General features: G+C 52.0%; 1 protein-coding gene across 2 annotated transcripts; it reads right to left on the bottom strand.

Annotated features, from left to right (window-relative positions):
- Window positions 1-2680: 2680 nt before the first annotated feature.
- Window positions 2681-21752, bottom strand: CLEC2L (C-type lectin domain family 2 member L). Of its 2 annotated transcripts, XM_082399024.1 has the most exons (6): window positions 21310-21752; window positions 12140-12214; window positions 9625-9791; window positions 8653-8753; window positions 6954-7066; window positions 3922-4047 (listed from the first exon to the last, which is right to left on the bottom strand). In XM_082399024.1, the coding sequence occupies exons 1-5, from the start codon at window positions 21497-21499 to the stop codon at window positions 6955-6957; spliced, it is 645 nt and encodes a 214-aa protein (XP_082255150.1). In that variant the 5' UTR covers window positions 21500-21752; the 3' UTR covers window positions 3922-4047; window position 6954. The 2 variants fall into 2 exon arrangements, with proteins under 2 accessions (XP_082255149.1, XP_082255150.1); XM_082399023.1 differs by lacking the exon at window positions 8653-8753 and having other exon boundaries at window positions 2681-4047.
- Between the last annotated feature and the right edge of the window lie 213 nt (window positions 21753-21965).

Below are 21965 nucleotides of genomic sequence, written 5' to 3'. Positions count from 1 at the left end.
ATTCTGATCAGTGTGAGGTGATAGCTCGTTGTGGTTTTGATTTGCATTTCCCTGATGATTAGTGATGTTAAGCACCTTTTCCTATGCCTCTTGACCATCTGCATTTACTCTTTGGAGAAATGTCTATTCAGTTATTCTGCCCATTTTTTTAATCAGGTTGTTTGGTTTTATTGATGTTGCTGTTTTGTATGAGCTGTTCATATATTTTGGATATTTTTGAGCTATTTATATATGATGGATATTAATTTCTTATTGGTCATATCATTTTCATATTTTCTCCCATTCGGTGGCTCATCTTTTTGTTTGGTTGACAGTTTCCTTTGCTGTGCAAAAGCTTTTAAGTTTAATTAGACCTCACTTGCTTATTTTTTATTTCCTTTACTTTAGGAGACGGATCCAAAAAAATATTGCTGCTATTTATGTCAAAGAGTGTTCTGCCTATGTTTTTCCTCTAGGAGTTTTATAGTATCCCATCTTACATTTAGGTCTTTAATCCATTTGGAGTTTGTTTTTGTACATGGTGTTAGAGAATGTTCTAATTTCATACTTTTACATGCAGCTGTCCAGTTTTCCCAGCACCACTTATTGAAGAGACTATCTTTTCTCCATTGTATATTCTTGCCTCTTTTTTCGTAGATTAATTGACCATATGACCATAAGTGCATAGGTTTATTTCTGGGCTCTCTATCCTGTTCCATTGATCTATGTGTCTGTTTTTGTGCCAGTACCATACTGTTTTGATTACTGTAGCTTTGTAGTATAGTCTGAAGTCGGGGAGCATGATCCCTCTAGCTCTGTTCTTCCTTCTCAAAGTTGTTTTGGCTAATTGGGGTCTTTTGTGTTTCCATATAAATTTTGAAGTTATTTGTTCTAGTTCTGTGAAAAATACCATTGGTATTTTGATAGCGACTGCATCAAATCTGTAGATTGCCTTGGGTAATGTGGTCATTTTAACAATATTCATTCTTTACACTAGCAACAAACAAACTATAAAATTTTTTAAAAAATTAATCTACAGTAGCATAAAAAATAAAAATATTTAAATAATTTAACAAAATATACCCAAAAACTCTACCCTTAAAACTTGTAAAATGTTGCTGAAATTTTTAAAAACTTAAATGGAGAGAGCTACTTCAGTCATTGATTGGAAGAGTCAAATTACTAGAAAGTCATAGTTCATCAAATTGATTTGTAAAATTGATCAAAAGACAAAAAACTTGAGCATTAGACCTGTGTGACGATCTCAAACAGCCTTAATTGGAGTCCTGGAAGGAGAGAAAAGAGTTTGGCAGGTGAAATATTTAGAGACAAAGGTGATGAATCTTCCAAAATTGATGAAAACCCTCAACTTTAAGAATCAAGAACCTCATGTATCCAAGCATACAGCTGGAAGTTATTTCTCAGCCTTCCATGACTGTCCTGGCCAATGGACTGGATGGAATGTGTGCCACCTCCAGGCCTGGCCCCTGTCTAGTCTAGGGTAAGATATGCTATGATCACAACAAACCCAAAACCTCAGAGGCTTTCCAGGAAACTTCTCCCCCACACACTGACTTAGCATCCCAGGATGCTTCAGTCTCATGGAGCCTCCAAATCAAAAAATCACGACTTGGGGGAGGGAGAATATGGAGGAGTATGCACTGGTTCTTAAATGTTTCCACCTGGAAATGACATCTGTCACTTTTCCATGGTTAAAGCTCTGATGTCACCTGACACCTACCTTCAAACAGACCGGGAAATACAATCCTCCCGTATACCTAGAATGAGAGGAAAGGAAAAATTCTCGGTGCATGGCAGCCACATCTACCACATTGCCTAAAACACATCCTGTGTGAGCCTCTATGTTCAAAGACCCTGGATGGAGCAATGCTTTTTCCTGTCACTGACCTGCATTAGTCTGCGGTGCAAGCCAGAAAGGGATCTTTTCTTGGGTAGGCCTCTGAAATGCGGGTATTACAAAAGCTAGCATGCTCTAAGACCCTACTCAATTTACAACATAGTGAAACAGATGATAATTTTTTTTATAATAAATTTATTTATTTTATTTTTGGCTGTGTTGGGTCTTCATTGCTGTATGCGAGCTTTTTTCTAGTTGCGGCGAGCGGGGGCTACTCTTTGTTGCCGTGCGCAGGCTTCTCATTGCAGTGGCTTCTCTTGTTGTGGAGCACGGGCTGTAGGCGCGAGGGCTTCAGTAGTTGTGGCACGTGGACTCAGTAGTTGTGGCTCATGGGCCCTAGAGCACAGGCTCAGTAGTTGTGGCGCACAGGCTTAGCTGCTCCGCGGCATGTGGGATCTTCCCGGACCAGGGCTTGAACGCGTGTCCCCTGCATTGGCAGTCGGATTCTTAACCACTGCGCCACCAGGGAAGCCCAAGATGATAATTTTTAAGCACTTACTATGGGCCAGGCCCTTTGTGTGAATGGCTGGCCCTAATAGGCTCTTAACTAGTGTTCATTGTTATTACAATTTTGTCTTAGATGTGTATGTCTTTATTCAAATGGATTCTGTGCTCTAGACTACAGGAACCTAAAGCACATTGCAAAGCAGTTGAGCATCTTGTCTTTTTCTCTAAAACACCTGCAAGTTTTCATACTTTTTGTGGGCAGCTGGGCTGGCAGTACAGATTTCTGAGATCAGAGACAGCATGGTGTAGAAGGAGCACTTGAACTAGGAGTCAAGATCAGTTTAGGTCAACACATGTTTATTGAGCACCTTTAGTATGTGCCAGGCGCTAGAGAATAAAGGAGCGTGAGAGTGGATCCCTGCCCTCTAGGGGCTTACACTTCTGCGTGGATGGTGGACAGGTAAACAAATAAAGCATGATACGTGCAATAATAGTATCAACAACGAATAGAGGAGCCACAAGACCTGAGGTCTAGCTCTGCCACTAGATGCGTGACCTTGGACGTGTTATTTAACCTCTCGGGGTCTCATGGATAATGAGAATGGGGTCGATAATTTCTAATCCCTGAAATTCTAACATCTACAGTTCTCAAAACCCTGTGAGGTAGGCAGGGCAGGCACGATTTCTACTTTATGTTAGAGGTGAAGCCTGGGGTCGGGGAGGTTGAGCACAGCAGCCTGAGCTACACATCTGCTTGTTGGGAGAGCTGGCCCCAGACTAGACTCGGGCAGGTCTTCTGAGTCAGGCCAAGTGTGTACCCACTCCAGGCTGAGACGTGGGATCTCTGATGGGCACGGCAGGAGGTTTTCTGGATGACCCTTGTTTGAATCTCATACTTGCTCCCGGTTTGGAGTTCTTTACAGACTAAGGAAAGAGCAGTTCCCTCCTCTACCTCCACCCCCTCCTGGTGTTAAGTACACAGCAGACAGTGGGCATTTCTGAAAACCAGATCGTCTTTCACAAACAGCACAGTGATATTAGCATAATTATCCTGGTGACCACAGGAATCTTCAGCCGCCAGCCCCAGTCACTGAGGGAAACCCTCCCCGGGCCTGGTTTCCACTCACAGCCAGCCCCTCGCCCTCACCAGCTGGGCTCTGTGTATGTGCAGAGTATGTTCTGGAGGCGAAGGCAGCTCTCCCTCACGGCCCGGGTGCTCCCTGTCACCTCCACTCAGGCCACCCAGTATCTACACGCTTAGGGAATGTGAGCGAGCTAACTTAGCTGAAGCAAAACAAACTAAAGAGTGCATCTTGCCGGGCCTCTAAAATCATGCCACGCCCACCAAAGCCAAAAAGACGAGCCTCTTATGATGGCCGGCCACTGCTGTCTCCCACCATGGCAAAGAGTTTCAGAGATGACATTTGGGGGCAATCTTATTGTCATATACAACAGTTTTTTTTGAGCACATGCTATGTGTGCTACAAAGAGGCCAGTGACACATAATCCCTGCTATCCAGGGGCTTATAATCAGATGCCAAGAGCGGTCAGATGACTTTAGAGATGAGTCACAGATGAAAACTTCCGACAGACTCCGGTGGTGTGAAAGGCTCAGTCTTAAGTGCTGGAGGTGTTGGGGTGAGGGAGTGGTCACTGAGGGCTGCTGCTGTCCTAGAAGGAGTCCCAGGGAGCTCGAGCTGGGCCTTGAAGGGAGAGAAGGACAGAAGTCAGTATTTGCATTACCCCCTCCCTATGGGAAATTCACCTGAAAACCATACGACAACGATAAAAGTGCACAGGAAGAAAATCGCCTGTGGGCGCCCCACGTCCTCTCCCAAGGTGGCCCCTTCCACCCCGCCTCCCCTTCCGCCACCTCCTAGGCCTGTGATGTACAGCAGTAGAGCAAGTCCCTTAACTGCCCTGAGCCTGTTTCCTCATCTGTAAGGTTGTAGGAGGATCTACTAAGCAACCACTAGTGAAACCCACCAGCACGGCAACAAACGCTACCTCCCAGTGAGTCCTCCTGAAAAAAACCCCCGTCCCTCCATCTTCACAAAGGACGTCTGAGGGTGACCTGGTGTGCGTGCTCCAGCCTCCTACCCACATCCTGCCGGCTCCAGGGGCTACGCCGAGGACAGGGCTGCCGTGCGGGTTCAAATTCACCCAGGGCACAGCCGCCCAGGCTCCCAGCCAAGCATCTTCTCAACTCCAGGGGAGTGGCCTCAGAAGCGAAAATCTTCCAAAGCGGCTGAGGAGTGGGGCTGGAGGAAGGGTGGTCCCTTGTGCCTACCCCCAACACCTCCTCCCAACCCCCACCGTGGGGGAGCCAGCTCGAGCTCCGAGCTCCGAAACCAGCAGAGCGTCCGGCCTCCGTGCTGCCACCTGTGCCCGCCGGCCCCAACTGCACCCGACTCCGCGGCCCCGCCCACCCAGCCTGGCTCCGCCCACGTGGGAGGTGCGCCTGCCTCGTTGGTTTATAACCTTTGGAAGAATTCTCAACATTTCTGAAGTTTGGCATGCCAGTGTTTCGTTTTGGTCTTCTGTTTCCATCCTCGTAGGAGCAGATAAGAGAGCTCTTAAAGCACCCATGACCTTGGGTCAGAGTTCCTCTTAGCTTTACCGGATGTAGAATTGTTGTGCGGTCCCAGGGCAAGCCCAAGGCTGGAGAGCTCATCTGCCAGTGTGCCTTGAGGCAGCAGGCTGTGCATATTGAATGAGAACTAAGATCCCAGCGGCCCGGATTCCTCGTTCCCTGCCCTCCCACACTGCTTCCTCCCCACCCACCTCGTGGCGCCCTTCTTCCCACCGGCACCCGCAGGACAGGATGAGAGCACAGCCCTACTTCTCCGCGTCCAGGACCAGTTTTGTCACCCGTGGCAGCATTACCTGCCTCAGGGTCTTTCTGAGAGAATTAAATGAGGTGCCACGTGGAAAGCAACGAGACCATCTTTGAGGGGAAGATACTGGTGAGAACTGGTGTGAGGGAGAGACGCCCTCCCACTTACCACCCCGACCCCTGACCAACCCAAGCAGCAGTAGCGGCAGCTGACCACTTTCTCAATCCCCAGCCCCTCAACACACTTCCCCACAGGGGCTGGGAAGGCGGTGGGCTCCTGCCACCCCTCCACAGGCCACACCGAATTCCCTTAGCTTCTTTACTGCACGCTCAGGTTCCACGCTGGCTTCCCCATAAAGATAAAATAGGAAACCACAAAATACCCATATTTTACTAAGTACCTGGAAAGCTTTCAAGAAGGTCAACGAAACCAAGCTGACAGTTTTGTCTGAAAACTGACAGTAAAAGGACTGAGCGGAGCAGAGCAGGACCTGTTTCCCTGTGAGCCGCTTTCTGAAGATGGGCCGGGACCCGGATTCACACACGCGGCTCCCAGGCAGGCTGGCTGTGTGTCACCCGGCCACGGCTTGCTCTGGGCTCCACGTGTGTGCGTTGGAGAGGGTGGCACTGGCAGCCCCCATAGGCCCAGGGGAACCGCCAGCCTCCCCCCACCCCCGCCCCGTCCCCGCCTCCTCTCCAGGCAGACCAGGGGGGAACAGGAGGGGGCCCCGGCACCTGCACAGACTCTTAACCGGCCCAACATGAATATCATCTCTTCTCCGTGGCTCATTCTCCTGCCTTCTTCACCCCATCTTCCCCTAAGGCAGAGTAAGCCATCCCTCAACTGTGTTCCAGAATGTTCTGGTGCTTTCCAAGCTGTTTCCTCTGCTCCCTGTGTGCTCCTTGGGGGATAAAGCTGTCACTCCCCATGCCTAGTGTGGTGTCTGGCACGAGGTAGGCGTGAATCAATGTTTGTCACTCTGAGTTGAATGGTAATGGAGGAACCAGATGGAGCGCACCCCTCGGACATCTAAGAATAACTCAGTGGCCTGGCAACATTAAACGGTGCCCTGAGGCCACACAGTGTGTTTTGGGCCTTGGTTCCTACACATGCCGCCTGCCACATCGGTGCCTCTTGGTGGTGTCCCTCCAAGGACGGGCACCCGGAGACATGCCCCTCCCCCAAGCCATGATCCTGGAACAAGTGGCAGCCGACTTCTCTGGACGCCAGTCATCTCTTTAGTCCATCAGTGACCAACACGGCAGCACCACGGACACAGCAGGGGCCTGCCTGAGACCCCGGGCGAGGCAAGGACGGTGGATGCTGGGCCCAGGTGAGGGGGGCTTCCCTTCCGGCCTCCCCAGCAGCCAGGAGAGAGATGCGTGGGGAGGGGGCCCGTCTGTGTGGACAGTGCCGCAGCCCGTCAGCCTCCGGAGGAGGGAATGTTCCAGGGTAGGGCCAGGGAGGGACTTGATGGGTGACTAAGGGTGGGCCTGAATTGAAGCGGGGGCCGTGTGCCCTCGTGGGCATGCGTGAGCGTGTCAGTGTGCATGTGTGGCTGGGGACAGGTGCCTGCCGTACTGCTGACTCATGGGATTTGACTGCTGAGCCACAGGACCTGCCTTGGGCCAAGGAGACCAGGGACCAAGACTCCGGGGCCTGGGAGAGCGCCCAGGGGCGGAAGGCACCCTCCTCACCGCTTCGCTTGGAGACGAGCCCGGGGCTGGCAGGTCTCGGAGGCTGGCTGCCGGGCCGCCTCTGGCCTCACCCACCTCATGTGTAGGCCATCTTGCTGCACACCCAGGGCCGGGTCATCAAACACTCCGTCGACACCAGCCTGGTGGGCTCCACGAAGACGCACTCCCCCGGGCCCGAGATGGGGAATCTGTGGCGGGGAGAGAAGAGACCGGGCACTCACGACCTGGCAGACGCGGCCCGTCACTGGGCAGCCCCGGAGGCCCTGTGACTCGTCCTTCCCTCGGGAGCGGCCTTCCGGGACAGTCGGCCCCCACAGACCCCGCTAGCGTGGCTCCCGTCGCCTCCAGAGAGTGCCTCACGGCTCCAGCCCCCGGTGATGCCCACGGATGTTTCCGGGACGGACCCTGCACTCCTCCATCCGGCTTCGCCATCCCGTCGGGCTCAGCTCACTCATCCCAGGAACCCGGGGCCCTGTCTAGGACCACCCTCCACCCACCCACCTTCCCCACAGCGCCCTGCCTGCACCTCCTGTATCTAGCACAGGGCGGGTTCTCCCTGCCTAAAATCATCCCTTTTGAATCTCAGCACTTCTTCTTCACCTCATTTGGTCACCCTGACCTGAGCCCCCTGCCAAGGCTGGAGCTGGGGTCTCAGAGGGCATCAGAAGGACCCCAAGAGGGAGTAGGGGGGCCAGGGCCACCTCGATGTCAGAGAAGCGTGGCCCCAAGGCCCGCTGGTTGCCAGGTAGTCAGCGCTCTGGGGACCCCAGCCTCCAGGGCTCCCTGGGTTCCGGGAGCAGGAAGCTTCCAGAAGGGGAGAGGTGGGAGCAGCAAGGGCAAGACTTTCTCAGCAGCTCTAAGAACAGGTCTGGGATGAGGGCAGGACAAGGAAAGAGAAGGAAAAAAAAAAAAAAAAAAGAAAACAAGGAAGAGGCAGTGAGGACAAAGACAGGTGCAGGAGACGGGGAGAAGCCGGCACAGGGAAGGAGTTGTCACGGGCCGCAGTTCACGTCAGGTCCGCAGCCGTGCCCCCGCCCGGCTCCTCGGGCCTAGTCCTCCAGCCTTAGAGTCTACATCAGAAGCTGAGGCTCTTACTTCCCTGTATGTGCTGCTCTGCGTCTCCCTAAGCCTAAACTGCCCCTACACGCATGACTGCTGCCACCGTCGCCCCACAAACAGTCCCTGGCTTTGCACACCCACCAACCCATCACACACTGCCCACCACACCACTTGGGCCACACAAATAATACCACCACTGCACACACCACCGACACCCTCAAGAGGTGTTTTCTCTAAGGGAACCCTCCTGGTGCCCAGGGTTCAGATCCCCTTTCTCCCACAGTGACAATGTTCAGGTGGCACGTGGCTGCCCAGAACAGAGGCCCCACCTCCCACCCTCCCTTGCAGTCGGGTGTGGCCGTGAAGCTAAGTTCTGGCCAACGCACAGGGATGTCCAGGGCACGTCCTCCCTTCCCCTGAGCCACGCTGAGCCGTGCAGATGGACTGGAGAGCCACAAGATGGAAAGAGCCCGGGCCCTTTCCAGCAGCAGGAAGATCTGTTGCCTACGTGCAGCAGGGCCACCAAACCAGGCTGGACTTTACCAGGCAGAGAGTAGTAAAGCCATTATCATGACTGGGTCTCTGTCCCACACCCCTGACCCTAGAGGTGAGTGGCTCCAGCTAGCACAAAACCAGGTTCTTCAGGAGGTGCGGCTGGGAGGCTATGGCTTCCCCGGTCTAAGCTCCTTGGCCAGAAGATGAAGCCTCAGCTCACGTGTCCGGGTCAAACGGGTCCCCGTTGACCCAGTGGAATTCGTCCCCCACTCTGCGCAGACCAATCCAGGGCTCCCTCCTTGTGAACTTGAACATGAATTCCTGCACCAAGGAAAGAGGGAAACCTCAGAGTCAGGTGCGGTCTCCTGACTGCTCACACATCCCCAGACTAACCTCAGCTTGGAAGACTGGCTCCCAAGATGTGTAGACACGGAGAGGGTGACGCCTCGCTGCATCCCGAGGGTGAGGAGCTGGGGTTACAGACACCCTGCATTCACATGGAGCTGCCTGCGATGGCCTCCAAGGGACCCGGGCTCTGGGAGTGCACCACTGGGCCAGGAAGCCTGGAACAGGGTTTGTCTCCTAGCTCAGTGGGCCAGCATGCCTGCGTTCCTCATTTTCAGGAAGCCTGGAATTGCCTACTTGATGGATTATCTGGGACACATCTCAAAGCTCAGGCTGGATGTCCTTCTACCCGCATATTCCTGGGCCTTTCTCTGCCGAAAGGAGCTATCAGACTGTGTATCAGAGACAAACAGAAGTCACTTTTAGATTTTCTGCTATTTTGGATTGTGTGAACTGTTGCCCTCAAAACCCAAAATGGCCAAGAGACCCACTAATTTTGTTTCTTTCACATTTCTAGTAATATAACTGTTTGGGGTGTTAAATGAGAGATCAGGCCCTGATTTGGACTAGTAGAAGAAGCCAGCGCGATTTTTCATTTCACAAGTGCGGGTATAATTTGTAATCCTCACGCTTCAATACTGAGTCGAGCTCAGCAAACCAGCCTTGGGTGGACATAGTTGGCCTTGACAATAGCAGTGGAAACAAGAGCCCCTCGTGGACCTGCTCAGACCCCATGGAGCCCACCTGCACCCCCCACCCCAGGCTGTGCTCCGGAAACAGGTCACGGGGGACACCAGGTCCTTGGGGCATGGCTCTCCCCGAAGGTCCCCGCCCCACCGGCACGCACCAGCTCCTTCTGGCTCTGGATCACAGCCAGCGCGGCCTCGTGGCCGTGACAGTACTGCCTGCCCGTGTTCCAGTCTCTCGGTTCCTCAGAAAAGAAGTAGCATTTCCTTCCGTAGAGTAGCCAGTCCTCCGGGCAGGGCGCCTCGCACTTGATGCAGCCCTTGGAAGCTGCAGGGAAGAGGAGCGGCTCGGTATCCACCAGCACAGCGGGCCTCTGTCCGGCCCCCCAAGGATCCCACTCCACTCCCTGCCACTCCCTCCACCTGCCTCCACTTTGGTGCCCATCAGCCACATGCCTCGGGGGAGCGCCTGTCACAGGGCCTGGCAGGTAAAAGGCTGGTGAGTAAATGAGTAAGGAAAAGGAATTTGGGAGACTGGCAGGGACACCGCCCCGAGGGGAAGTGACAGCAGGTTAGGCCCCTGGGTTAAGCTCTCCTCTGTCTCCCCGAACTCCCCGAGGCGTGGAAACCGAGAAACTCGGACTTGGAAAGGACCTGGGGACCACGCGTCCTCTCTCTCCAGCCTGGGTGGGAACCATCGGCGGGCTCGATGGGCCTGCTCTCATTGGCCACACCCTCATCAGCTAACACTGCTGAACTGCTGGAAAGATCCTTTGCAATTCTGAGTCCCAACCTGCCTTCCCATGACCTGGAACCTGTGGGTCCAGGATCTGCCTCTGGAGTGACCCAGACAGACCTGGTCTGTCTTCCACCTCCTACTTGAAGAAGGACCCCTGCCTCCCCTCTTCCAGGATTGAACAGACACCGTCCCTTCCACAATCCCTTGCAGGGGGTGCCCTCCAGACCCTTCTCCATCCTGCCTGGCTCAGTACGGTGTGCCCACATCACCAGTAAAATGCTGCCACCAGAACAGGCTGGGACACGTCAGCTGTGGTCCACCACCCAGCAGCGATCACCGTAACCCTTCCAGCTGCTGTGGGCTTTCCAGTCTTCAGATGCTCCAATGAGAAGAATCTGTGGGTATGTGCCTATGTGCACTTTTCTGGGAAGGAGGCCCAGAACTTCCATGAGATTCTCTAAGACTCCTTGCCAAAAGGAATTCAGCCATACTCTTCAACTATTTTCCTATGATCTCTTTCTAAGCCAGGTCTCCCCTGTCCAGAACATGTGTAAATCACATTTAAATCCAAATGCAGGATCTTGTGTTTATTTCTTCCACAGTCATCTCATTCACATTGGCTCATTTGAGTTTCTGAAGATAAATTTTAATCTTGGTTTCTTTTTCATCTGTCATGTTGAGCATCCCTCTTTGAATTGTTTCACCTGCAAATTCCATAAGCATATTTTTTTGTTTGTTCTCATACAAGAGATTGACTAAAATGTAGACCAGGACAGAGCCAAGAACAAGTCCATGGTACTCAAGCCCCCAAGGGAGCTACCACCACACCAACACCAATTAATTAATGGGCACCCTGGCATTCCTGCTCAATGAGCTACAGGCCCACTTAGACTTGCCATGCTTTCCCACGAGGATCTCCAGGGACTCTGTTGTGTTTTACTGCAATCTCAATATGCTATGTTTACACATTGCCCTGTCCTCCCAACCTAGCAATAGAACAATTTAATTTGTAACAATTAGTCTAGGTGAATCCAAGCTGACCCCAGTGGTCACCCCATTCTTTGCTAAGCACTCACAACTCCCTGCTGAGCCTGCATGCCCTACAAGTGAGGGTTTGGTAGGAATTGATGTTATCAGTGGATTTTCCTCCCATTTTGAGGTCTCAGGGCGCTTCTCAAAGATTAAAGACAGAGGTCCTGAAGTCACTTTGCAAACCCTTCAGAAGCCATGACGTACTTTGACTTGAATCCATTAAAAGCAGCAAATCCCCGGGTCATATAGCCTCGCCTCCCTTACTTAGTAGCAGTTTCCTCTTTTGCATTCCTCCTTCAACCCTTTCAGTCCTACCTGCCACTCTGTGTTTTTCAGGCCTCTCCGCCTTGGAATGCTCTGGTCCCTCTACCTCCTGCTCTCTAGGAAACTGTTCATTCTTCAGGGATTAGCACACGTGTCCCCCACCTCCGGGAAGCCCCCAGGCAGTAACACCTCTATCACTGGACAGGGAAGTTGATGTCATACATTTAAAAAGATCTCCAGCACTTAGCCCAGGGCCTAACACACAGCCGGGCTCAATAAATGTTTGTTGAGTGAGTGAATGAGATCTTTAAGGCCCTTAACCCCAAACCATCTCCTTCAAGAAGCATTACGTGACTACCACACACCAAGTTTGTTCCGCGTTCCCGAAGCATTTTTGTGATCGTACCTAAGTTAACATCTCCACTTCCGTTGCATGGCTTAGCAAAGAGGACGGGTATAGTCGATGTGTGAATGTACTATTTTAGACTAAAATCTCATCTAGAACCAACACTCTATTTCCTATTTACTTTGACCCCACAGAATTGGCGGTATGTCTGGAACCTTTCTTTACCTAATCAGACATGCTTTTGACAAGGTGTGTAGGAACTGAACCGCATAAATGCTCTGACATCCATGCTCACCCAATATGCTCATCACCACCAGGATGGCGAACAGAAGCACTGCGATGGCCCCCAGCAGGAGACGCGTGGTGGTGTCTGAGGAGAGAGAAAGGGGTTGATTACCTGGCACGTCCCCACCACCCACCCCCACCTCCAGCCCCAAGTCCTGATAGTGAGAAACTCTGGGGCTGTGTTTGAACAAGCCCTCCAGGAGATTTTGATGCTGAAGTCTGAGGTGCCATTCGAAAGCACGGGTCTGTCTGATTCTGCGATCCCCCTGCTTAAAAACCCTGCCTCCGGGGCTACGCACTTGAACTCCTTCTGTGGCTGTCGACGCTTTCCAATCTTTCATCTCCTGCTGCTTCTCTACCTCATCCCTGGTTTCAGCCAGACGGACTCCTTGAAATACCCCAGTCCATCCTCACAGCCCTTCAGCTGGGTCTTTGCTCCCAAATTTCTCCTCCTCCACTGCAGTCTCTTGAAATCCTGCCCCACACCCTCCATTCTCTCCACAAAAGCTTTCCTGATCCTCTGGCTTCTCCCTTTTAAATTTGTATTTATTATTCTCACCTAAAATTTTAATTTGATGTTTAATGAAAGAACCCTTTTAGACTTCAGGCACAGGGTCTTTGCAAGTATTTTGTGATAAAATATACATAACATAAAAGTTGCCATCTTAACCATTTTTAAGTGTGCAATTTGTGGCATTAATTATATTCACAATGTTGTGCGCTGTGAATTTGCAAAATTCCACTGTCTATTTGCAAAATGTTTTCATTACCCCAAACAGAAACTCTGTACCAATTAAGCATTAACGCCTCATTCCCACCTCCCTCTAGCCCCTGATAACCTCTAATCTACTCTCTGTCTCTATAAATTCACCTATTCTAGGAACCTCATGTAAGTGGAATCATGCAATATCTGTCCTTTTGGGTCTGACTTCTTTCACTTAACATAATGTTTTCAAGGTTCATCCATGTTGTAGCACATACCAGAATTTCATTCCTTTTTTATGGCTGAATAATATTCCATTGTATAATTATATACATTTTGTTTATCCATCCATCCATACATTGATGGATACTTGGGCTGTTTCCATCTTTTGGTTATTATGAATAATGCTGCTATGAACATTGGCAAATATCTGTTTGAGTCCCTGTTTTCAATTCTTTTGGGTATATGCCTAGGACTGGAATTGCTGGATCATATAGTAATTCTACATTTAACTTCTTGAGGAACCACCAAACTGTTTTCCACTGCTGCTGCACCATTTTGCATCCTACCAGCAATGCCAACGCACAAGTGTTCTAATTTCTCCATCTCTTCACGAACACTTGTTAGTTTCCATTTTTGTTTGTTATAGCCATCCTAGTAGGTGAGTACTCCCTTTTTATTTTTAATCATTTTTAAAACCTTTTAAAAGTTATATATGTGCATAGATGAAAGAAGTGTCTCCACAGCCCAGTGCTGGGCTGTCCACCATTACTCACCCATGATGAGCTAGGTACCAAAATCGAGAGGAAGTATCTAGAAACTTTTACAGCAATTCAGCATTGCTGTGACATCCAAGTGCCTGATACTGTTTCTAGTAATTTGTCTGTATTGTACTTCACAACAAATTGGGAAAAGAAACCTGGTCCTTTATCAAGGATCTGAAAAGCAACAGATCTGAAGTCAAGAAATTCTACCAGGCTTCACTAAACAAACTAACAACCAAACAGAACATTGCCCCTTCCACACAGGCAACTATTTCCAACCCTTTTAGCTAATTCTTTTGGTATTTACCTCCAAATCTCTAAAAGCTTTGCGTATGTCAATACTTTTTGACTTTTCTATTTAAGACACTACTTATTGACTTCCCACAATAATGAGGAAGATTTAATTCTCTGCATTACTATCCCCACCCTGACCACTCACACACTACCTGCTCTCTCAACATCATAGTTTGGGTTAGACCGATAATTAGGTGTTCTTTTCGTATGGCAATGTAAATGCTACTCCCAGGAAAGCTATGCGGTGTATTATGATCTTCATTTCTACACAACTTCTTGTTTCCCTGTAATTAATCATTTTCCTTTGCTTACACTTCTGTGTGCTCATCATTATTTCAACTTCAAAACTCCTTTAAGCTGATGAGGCAAAATCAGGAATTCTACTTCACCTTTGACTTAGTCTGCACAGGCTGCTCTAACAAAAACCATAGACTGGGTGCTGAAACAACAGACACTTCTCTCTCACAATTCTGGAGGCAAGGAAGTCCAAGATCAAGGTACCAGCAGATTCCATTCTTGGTGAGGGCCCCCAGGATGGGATTAGTGCCCTTATTAGAAAAGGAAGAGCCACCAGAGAGGAGGGAGGAAGCTCTCATATCCACTGTCTCTTTGCCTTTGCTATTTCCTGAAGATTTTTTTCAACTTTATCTTCCCACTCGCTACTGAATCTTTTATTTCTACAATTATTTTTAACTGCTAAGGTTTTTTTGGGTTTGTTGCTGCTGTTCCCTAAATACTCCCTCTTAAAGAGTCCTGTTCTTATTTTAATGATGCAAAATTTTCTCTTATCTCTCTGAGGATATTACTGATAGTTTTTTAGGTTTTTTTTGGGGGGGAGGAGGGGGGCTCCAGAGGGGGTGGGGGAGAGGTGGGCAGAAAGTTTAATCTGTATAATCTCTGTTTTCTCCAAACTGCTTTTTTTTCCTGTTCATTTGTTTTGATCTCTAGCTTCCATGTCAGAGACTTTCCTCAGATGTCTGGAGATCCTTGGTTATTTGTTCATGATTAAGGCAGGAGGAATAAGACTTCACTGGCACCTCTGAGACAGGAAGAGGGGCTTATTAACTGTGAGGGTCGTGGCAGAGTGACGGGCTGGTCCTCAAGGCTGTCTCTTTGTTGACCTCCTTGGGTTTTTCCTCTTAGGTCAGTGTCCCTGGAGACTGCTCTTCTGTTTTGCCTCCTGGAGGGTGTAGGCTTGGCTGGGAAAAGAGGCTAGGAGGCCATCCTGAGCCCTCAATACATAAATGTCGCCTTAACTGCTTGCTCTCAAATGTGTTGGTGTCTGGAGGCCCTCTCTCCCCAAGGCAGAGGGCTGGGGATGGGCTCACAGAGTGGGGAGAGGACTTGGGGATCTGAAGTCTTCCTAACAAGTGTTCACCCAGCCCTCCTGATTTCAGCTCCCTCTTCACTCACGGCCGTGCTGACTGGTGCCCCGGTCTCTACGCTGTGGGGTTGCTGTTTGTGACTCAGGTTGCTCCTCTGCTTCCTGAACTTTCACAGGCCAGTGGACTCAGTGTCAGTTACACCATCATTGATCCCTATGTGTTTGTTTGTTTGTTTAATTTATTTATTTATTTATTTATTTTTGGCTGCGTTGGGTCTTCGTTGCTGCGCGCGGGCTTTCTCTAGTTGCAGCGAGCGGGGGCTGCTCTACGTTGCGGTGCACGGGCTTCTCATTGCGGTGGCTTCTCTTGTTGCGGAGCACGGGCTCTAGGCGTGTGGGCTTCAGCAGTTGTGGCACGCAGGCTTCAGTAGTTGTGGCTCGCGGGCTCTAGAGCACAGGCTCAGTAGTTGTGGCGCACAGGCTTATTTGCTCCGCGGCATGTGGGATCTTCCCGGACCAGGGCTCGAACCCGTGTCCCCTGCATTGGCAGGCGGATTCTTAACCACTGCGCCATCAGGGAAGCCCCTCATTGCTATTGTTTTGTCTCCTGTTCTTGTTATCCTTGTGACCTTTTAAAAATCCCTTTACTGTTGTATTAATGAGCTTTGGAAGGGAAAGAAAATAAACGCATATATTCAGTCTGCCATATTTACTTGCAAGTCCAACAAACATCCGGGAGTCCTTCCTATGAGCACGGTCTATACTGGCAAGTGACCAGGAGTCCAGAGGTGGGTGGCTTCCGGCACGGTAAGAACAGAGGCTCACGCCTGCCCTCAAGGGCTGGGCTCCTTCTGTATCTGCTCTGCTGTCCTCAGGGGCAGCTTGTTGTAAGACTAATCCCCTTGAGCTGTGTATGAATCCTGCCTTTCCCTTCTTTATTTTTTTTTATTTTTTATTTATTTATTTTTTTTGGCTGCACTGGGTCTTTGTTGCAGCTCACGCGGGCTTAGTTGCGGTATGTGGGATCTTAGTTCCCCAACCAGGGATCGAACCCAGGCCCCCTGCATTGGGAGTGCAGAGTCTTAACCACGGGACCACTAGGGAAGTCCCTCCTTTCCCTTCTTTAAATGCCTCTAGATCCTCTTCTATAACCCTGGCACCACAATGAGAGCCTAGCATCATAAGCCACTTCACGTGGGTTCAGATCCCAGCTCTGCCACTTTTTAGTGGCAAAGCTACTTAGCTTCTATTTTATTTCATTTTCCTCGTCTTTCAAATGAAGTCATAATAGTGTCTCCCTCTTAGAATTTTCTGAGAATTCAACATATAGGGCTTAGAGCAATGCCTGGCATGGTAAGCTCTCCTTCAGTGTTAGCAATTACCATCATGATGATTATCGGCCCATGGGCTCCTTTAGGGTAAGGGCTGTGCTTTACTCACGTTTGGGTTCCCTATAACAGGGCTCGGTCATTGCCTTGCGTGTTACAGAGCACCCACTGATACTAAAAAACACAAAGGGAAATCTAGCTGCCCTGAATGACAATGCCCTTGGCCATGCGGATATACACCTGCTCTCAGGGAAAGGGGAGTCTGTGCCTGTGTCTCCAGCATCACCAGAACTGAGGACCCTCTTCATCCTTGCATGGGGATAACTGCTCTGGATGCGGCACTGTGGACAGAGAGAGGGTGCGCTACAGAGTCTGACTCCTTGTTCACTCTCGAGGACAGCTGTGGGGCTGCACAAGCCAAAACAATGTTGCATTCGTTTCCTGGGTTGACGTAACAAAGCACCACGAAGCAGGTGGCTTAGAACACCAGAAATGTGTTGTCTCACAGTTCTGGAGGCTAGAAGTCCACAATCAAGTTGTCAGCAGGGCCGTGCTCCCTCTGAGACCTGTAGGGAAGTCCTTCCTTGCTTTGTCCTCGTTTATGCTCGTTGGCTGGTTGCAGCTGCATCACTGCAGCCTCTGCCTTCATCGTCACATCCTTCTCCCTGTGTGTCTCTTTGTCTTCACGTGACCACCTCTTATAAGGACACCAGTCATACTGGGTGAGGAGCCCACCCTGCTCCAGTATGCCCCCATCTGAACTAATTACAACTGCAATGACCGTATTTCCAAATAAGGGCAGATTCTGCGGTACTGGGGAGTTAGAACTTCAACATATCTCTTTGGGGGGGATACAATTCAAGCCATAACAAATGTCTAACTCAGCAATCCTTCCTTCTATGCAATGGCCCTATTAGATGGAGTTTGAGGGTGCAGTTTATTTATGTTATAAATGTATATGACTTAGCCTAATGTTAGAAGGAACAACTGAAAAAAACCTGGCTCCCAAGCCCAGACAAATCTCCCAACACCCACATATCCACAGCGCAAAAGAGAATCATAGCTGACATCTCTAAGTTGCCAGGGCCACAGCCTGGAAAGCATACTCTTGACTGTCACAAACTATCAAATGTAGAGTTTGGTAATTTTTAAATTTTTAAGAGGCTTTGCTAAATGCATGTGTGTGGTTTTGAGCAGGAAGTTGTGGGTTTATGTCTTATCAAGAAACTCTCAACATTAAAAATTCAGAATTGGTGAGCACTGGAAAATCTATAGCCTGAGATTTGCAGAATCACTCTGTCCCCACTCCTGTACCCCCAGGCTGCTTTTCCTCACCCTCCCTAACCCAATGCCAGAAACATTCCCATCTCCAGTCACCTCCAGTCTTTCCAGAACCCAGGCGGGAGCTCTGGATCACTTTTCCAGCCTGTCCCCCAAGGCTGAGGATGAAAGGAAAGGTTAATATCCACAGGGAGAGGACTCAATCAGGAGGATTTCTGTTTGGCTTCCTATTTATAAAGCTAACTGTTCATCGAAGGAAAGTCTTAAAGACCTGGGCTCTAATCCCAGCTTCAGATTTAAGATGTTTTCCACGTCACTTAACCTGTGAAGAGGAAAAAGCATCTGCTGGAGGTGGCAGGGTTGTCTGAGGAGCGCAGGGACGAGAGCTACATGCGTCAGAAGCACAATTTGATTCTCTCCAATTAGCCTCACCAAGCCGCATGTTGGTCAGCTCAGGACAGAGTGAGAGGTTTCACATCAGAGGGCCTCGTGGCAAACCCGATGGGATTTCACGTGTGAGAGAGCAACGTGCATCCTTGGGCAAGATACTTAGCCTCTCCGAGTCTCAGTTTCCTCATATATAAAATAGGTACAACACCCACCAAGCCCCTGCAAGGGCAGATGTGAGGGTTAAACAAGACAGCTATTGAGAAAGCCCCAGCACGGGGCTGGCACTTTGTAGGTGCTTGATAAATATTCGGTACGTGGTAATAAAGGAGCACAGGCCCCCTAAGGGTTCAGCTTGGTCAAATCAAGAAGTCTGAAGACAGATGCTTGGCTAAGTAAGGGCTGCAAAACCCCTTGGCCCCCAGGCCTGGCAGACCCCTCATCCCATCACGGGTGTTTCTCAGGGTCTGCAGACTGGGCCCATTATGAGGACTTCAGTTTGGGGTGGGGAGTGGACTCAAAGTAGGCAGATGAGCAGTCAAAGGATTTCAGCTGAGCAGTTGGTCACACACTTTCCCTGGGTTCCCTCATCAGGGATGCCGGGCTCTAGGGACTGGGGAAAGGGATCACCTGCACACAGCCTACACCCCAGCACCTTGGTCCGTGTGGCCCCGAGAGGCAGAAATCCTCATCTTGCTTAGCAGATGAAGAAACTGAGGCTCAGACAAGTTTGAAAACCTGCCAGCCCGCTGGCAGTGGAAGGATCTGGCTCAGGCTTACCCAACTCCAGAATCCGTGCTCTTTGCGCTGCAGCAGGCTGCTTCAGCCCCTGTCCTGTGATTTCTGCAAGGGCAGGGATGTTCCCAGTGCCTAGAGCTGCGCTGGAACAGTGGGGCCTCCAGGAGTGTTTGTGGGAGGTGAGGAAGAGTGAGTGAATGTGCGGGGGGATCAGCACACGGCAGGACCTTGGAGAGCACCGTCGTGGTCCGAGAGCTCCCCTCTCCCCGCAGGAGACGCGGAGCCCAGGGAACACCCAGGAGATGCTCAGGGGACCAGTGGAGGGGAGGCCCCTGGCAGGGACACAGACTCCACAGCCTAAAACTCCTGTGGGAAAAGGCCCACAGGCCCCAGATGCTGAGCCCCCAAGGTCCACAGGCACCAGGGTGGGGCTGCTCCTGGTGGACCGTGGGAACGAGGGCAGGGGCCAGAGGTGCCACGAGACACAGAGCCAGGCCAAGCAGGGAGCCATGCCCAGACAGGCGAGACGAGGCTGGGCCACAGGTGGGCACTGAGCACAGAGTGGGCTAGACTCCACAGGGCCTGGAAGAGCCAGTGTCCTGAGAGACCCCCTGGGCCATTTCCTGCCGGACGTGCGGCTTCTTCAGCCTAACTTGCAGGTGGTCGGCCCAGCCGTGGTTGGGAGTAGGAAGCAGAAGGGGCCAAGGTCAGGATGGGAGGTAAGACGGGAGCCAGCCAGCCGGAGGCACTGAAAGAGGCCGCACCACCCCTGAAGTGGCCCCTAAGCACTGGGGGTTGGAATGAAGTTAGGGCGGCCCCCAGAGAAATGCTTACGAATGAATGAGTGGAGAAATACAGGCAAGAGGAGTGAGCAACTTCAAGAAATAACTTGGGCAGGAGGGAAGCAGGGGGTCACAGGCAAATCTAACAGTGAGCCCGAAGATGCATGACAAAGAGAGGGTTTGTCCACCTTTATTCAGCTCAGCTGTCCTCAGCCCGAAGGTCCTCTGCAATGGCTCTCCTACACTGAGTTCCAACATCTTTGCCTCCTTTGTCCCAAATCACCATCCAGGTGTCCAGCTTTCCCCTCAGAGTCTGCACAGCCCCTCCTCAGGCCATCCGTGTCCCCTGGCCTACCAGCCTTTGGGTCAAATGCCGACAGAACTGTCCCCACGTCTCCCTCCTTGGCCAGGCACCTGCCCTGGCTGGCGCTGGTTATGTCCCTCCCCTGACCACGGCCCCGCCTTCCTCACTGACCTGGCCTTGGTCTGACCCCTCTGGGCCACCACCACTTTTCCAAGGGCCACCCACTGTCTCATTCTATGCTTCAAATCTCTCAACAGCTGCTTCAGACAAAGTCCAAACACTTTGGCAAGGCCTGGCTGGCCATTCACGGTCTGGGCCCTCCAGACTCCTCTCTTCTCACCGCGCCCCACCCCGATCCTGGTATTCTGGAGGTCAGTTCCCCACAAGGGACAGGCGAGTTCTCGCCACTTGATCCCTGAACATGTCACTCCTCGAGCCTGGTGCACCCATCTTTCTCTTTCCACACCTCCTAAGAGGTCACCTACTCCAGGAAGCCCTCCTTTTCTGACACTCCTTCCCTAATGGTTGGGTGATCCAGGTCCTGGGCTTCCCTAGTTGATGCCGTCGAGGCAGGTCCTCGGCCTTTGGACTCCGGGTGTCCATAATACTGAGAAACGTCCAGAGAACCAGCCCTCTGGCCAGCTCCAGCACCTCCCACACCACACAAGTGGCCACACAAGTTCACTGAAAGAACTCATGAACTTGATTGAAATCTGTCTTACACTTTGTTGACCGCCCCCTTGGCCAGTCAGGGGTCAGGCCGTGAGCCCCTCTGACTGCAAGAGGTAGGTGGGACCCCCGACTTGCAAGGAAGGCGCTCTGGCCGATTCTCCCTCCCGGCACCACCAGCGCCCCATCCCCCAACCCCCTTCTCACGGGGCATTAGCACTGTGTCGGGGTCCACAGCTTTAGTCACTTTGCCCAAAGTACTTTCACTGCTAGAGAGTCAAGCCACTCTCTCAATATGCCGATCGGGTGAGTGCCGGACGGTAACTGTCCCCCTTCACTCATAAGGAAACAGGCTCAGAGAATGAAACCTGCTCCCAAGGTCAAAGAGGGAGTTAGCTGCAGACACAGGGTCAAGGCTGTACTATATATAGGTGGTCCCCAGTTACCTGTTCCCCACCGCCCCACAATGTGGCATCTGATGCCCTGGCAATTCTCCGGCTTCCAGAGTCGCGCTCCCCGCTCTCCCCACCGGGAGACCGGCCAAGGTGACTCTGTCCCGCCTCCCGGGTCCCGCGGCCGGGGGATGGAGGGCCGCTAGGCGCTTACCCTCTAAGGCCGCTTTCCAGCTGGTGCTGCCCTCGTAGCCCGACCCCGATCGCCGCAGCAGCCCCTCGGGACCGCGGCCCTCCGCTTCGGCGGGCGACCGCAGCCTGGGCGCGGCGGGGGCGGCCGCGGGACGGACGGCGGGGGGCGGCGGCGGCCGGGCCCGCGCGGGGGGCTCCCGGGCCGGCTCCATGCCTGGCGCTCCGCCGCGCCGCGACCGCGCTCCTGTGCCGAGGTGCGGGGCCCGGCCCGACGCACACTCGGCGCTCCGCGCGCCCTGCGGGCCCCCCAGGCCGGCCTCGGGTGGGCGAGGGTCGGGGCTGGCGCAGGCCGAGGCTGAGCCCGGCTCCCCGCGCCGGACCCGCTGCGCCCGGCGGCCGCCACCGCCTGGGTCCCCGCGCGCCGCGCCTGCCCCGCCGAGCCGCAGCCTCCGCGCAGAGCCGGGGCGCGGGAGGAGGAGCGCGGGGAGGTGCGGCGGGGCGGGGGCAGGGAGGGAGGAGGCTCCGGGCGCGCGGGGACCCACAGCCCCGCCCCCCGGCCTCCCGCCCCCTCGGCAGGAGTCCAGATGCTGCGGAGCCGGGAGCGCGGATCCTGGAGCCGGGAGCCCTGGCTTCCAATCCAGGTCCACCTGCCAGCCTCCTGCTTGTCCTCTGTTAAAA

Source organism: Balaenoptera borealis (genome assembly GCF_965194805.1).
Source record: "Balaenoptera borealis genome assembly, chromosome: 7".
Classification (NCBI taxonomy): domain Eukaryota; kingdom Metazoa; phylum Chordata; class Mammalia; order Artiodactyla; family Balaenopteridae; genus Balaenoptera; species Balaenoptera borealis.
Note: the sequence above shows the minus strand (reverse complement) of the source record. Positions and strands in the feature narration are given on the sequence as shown.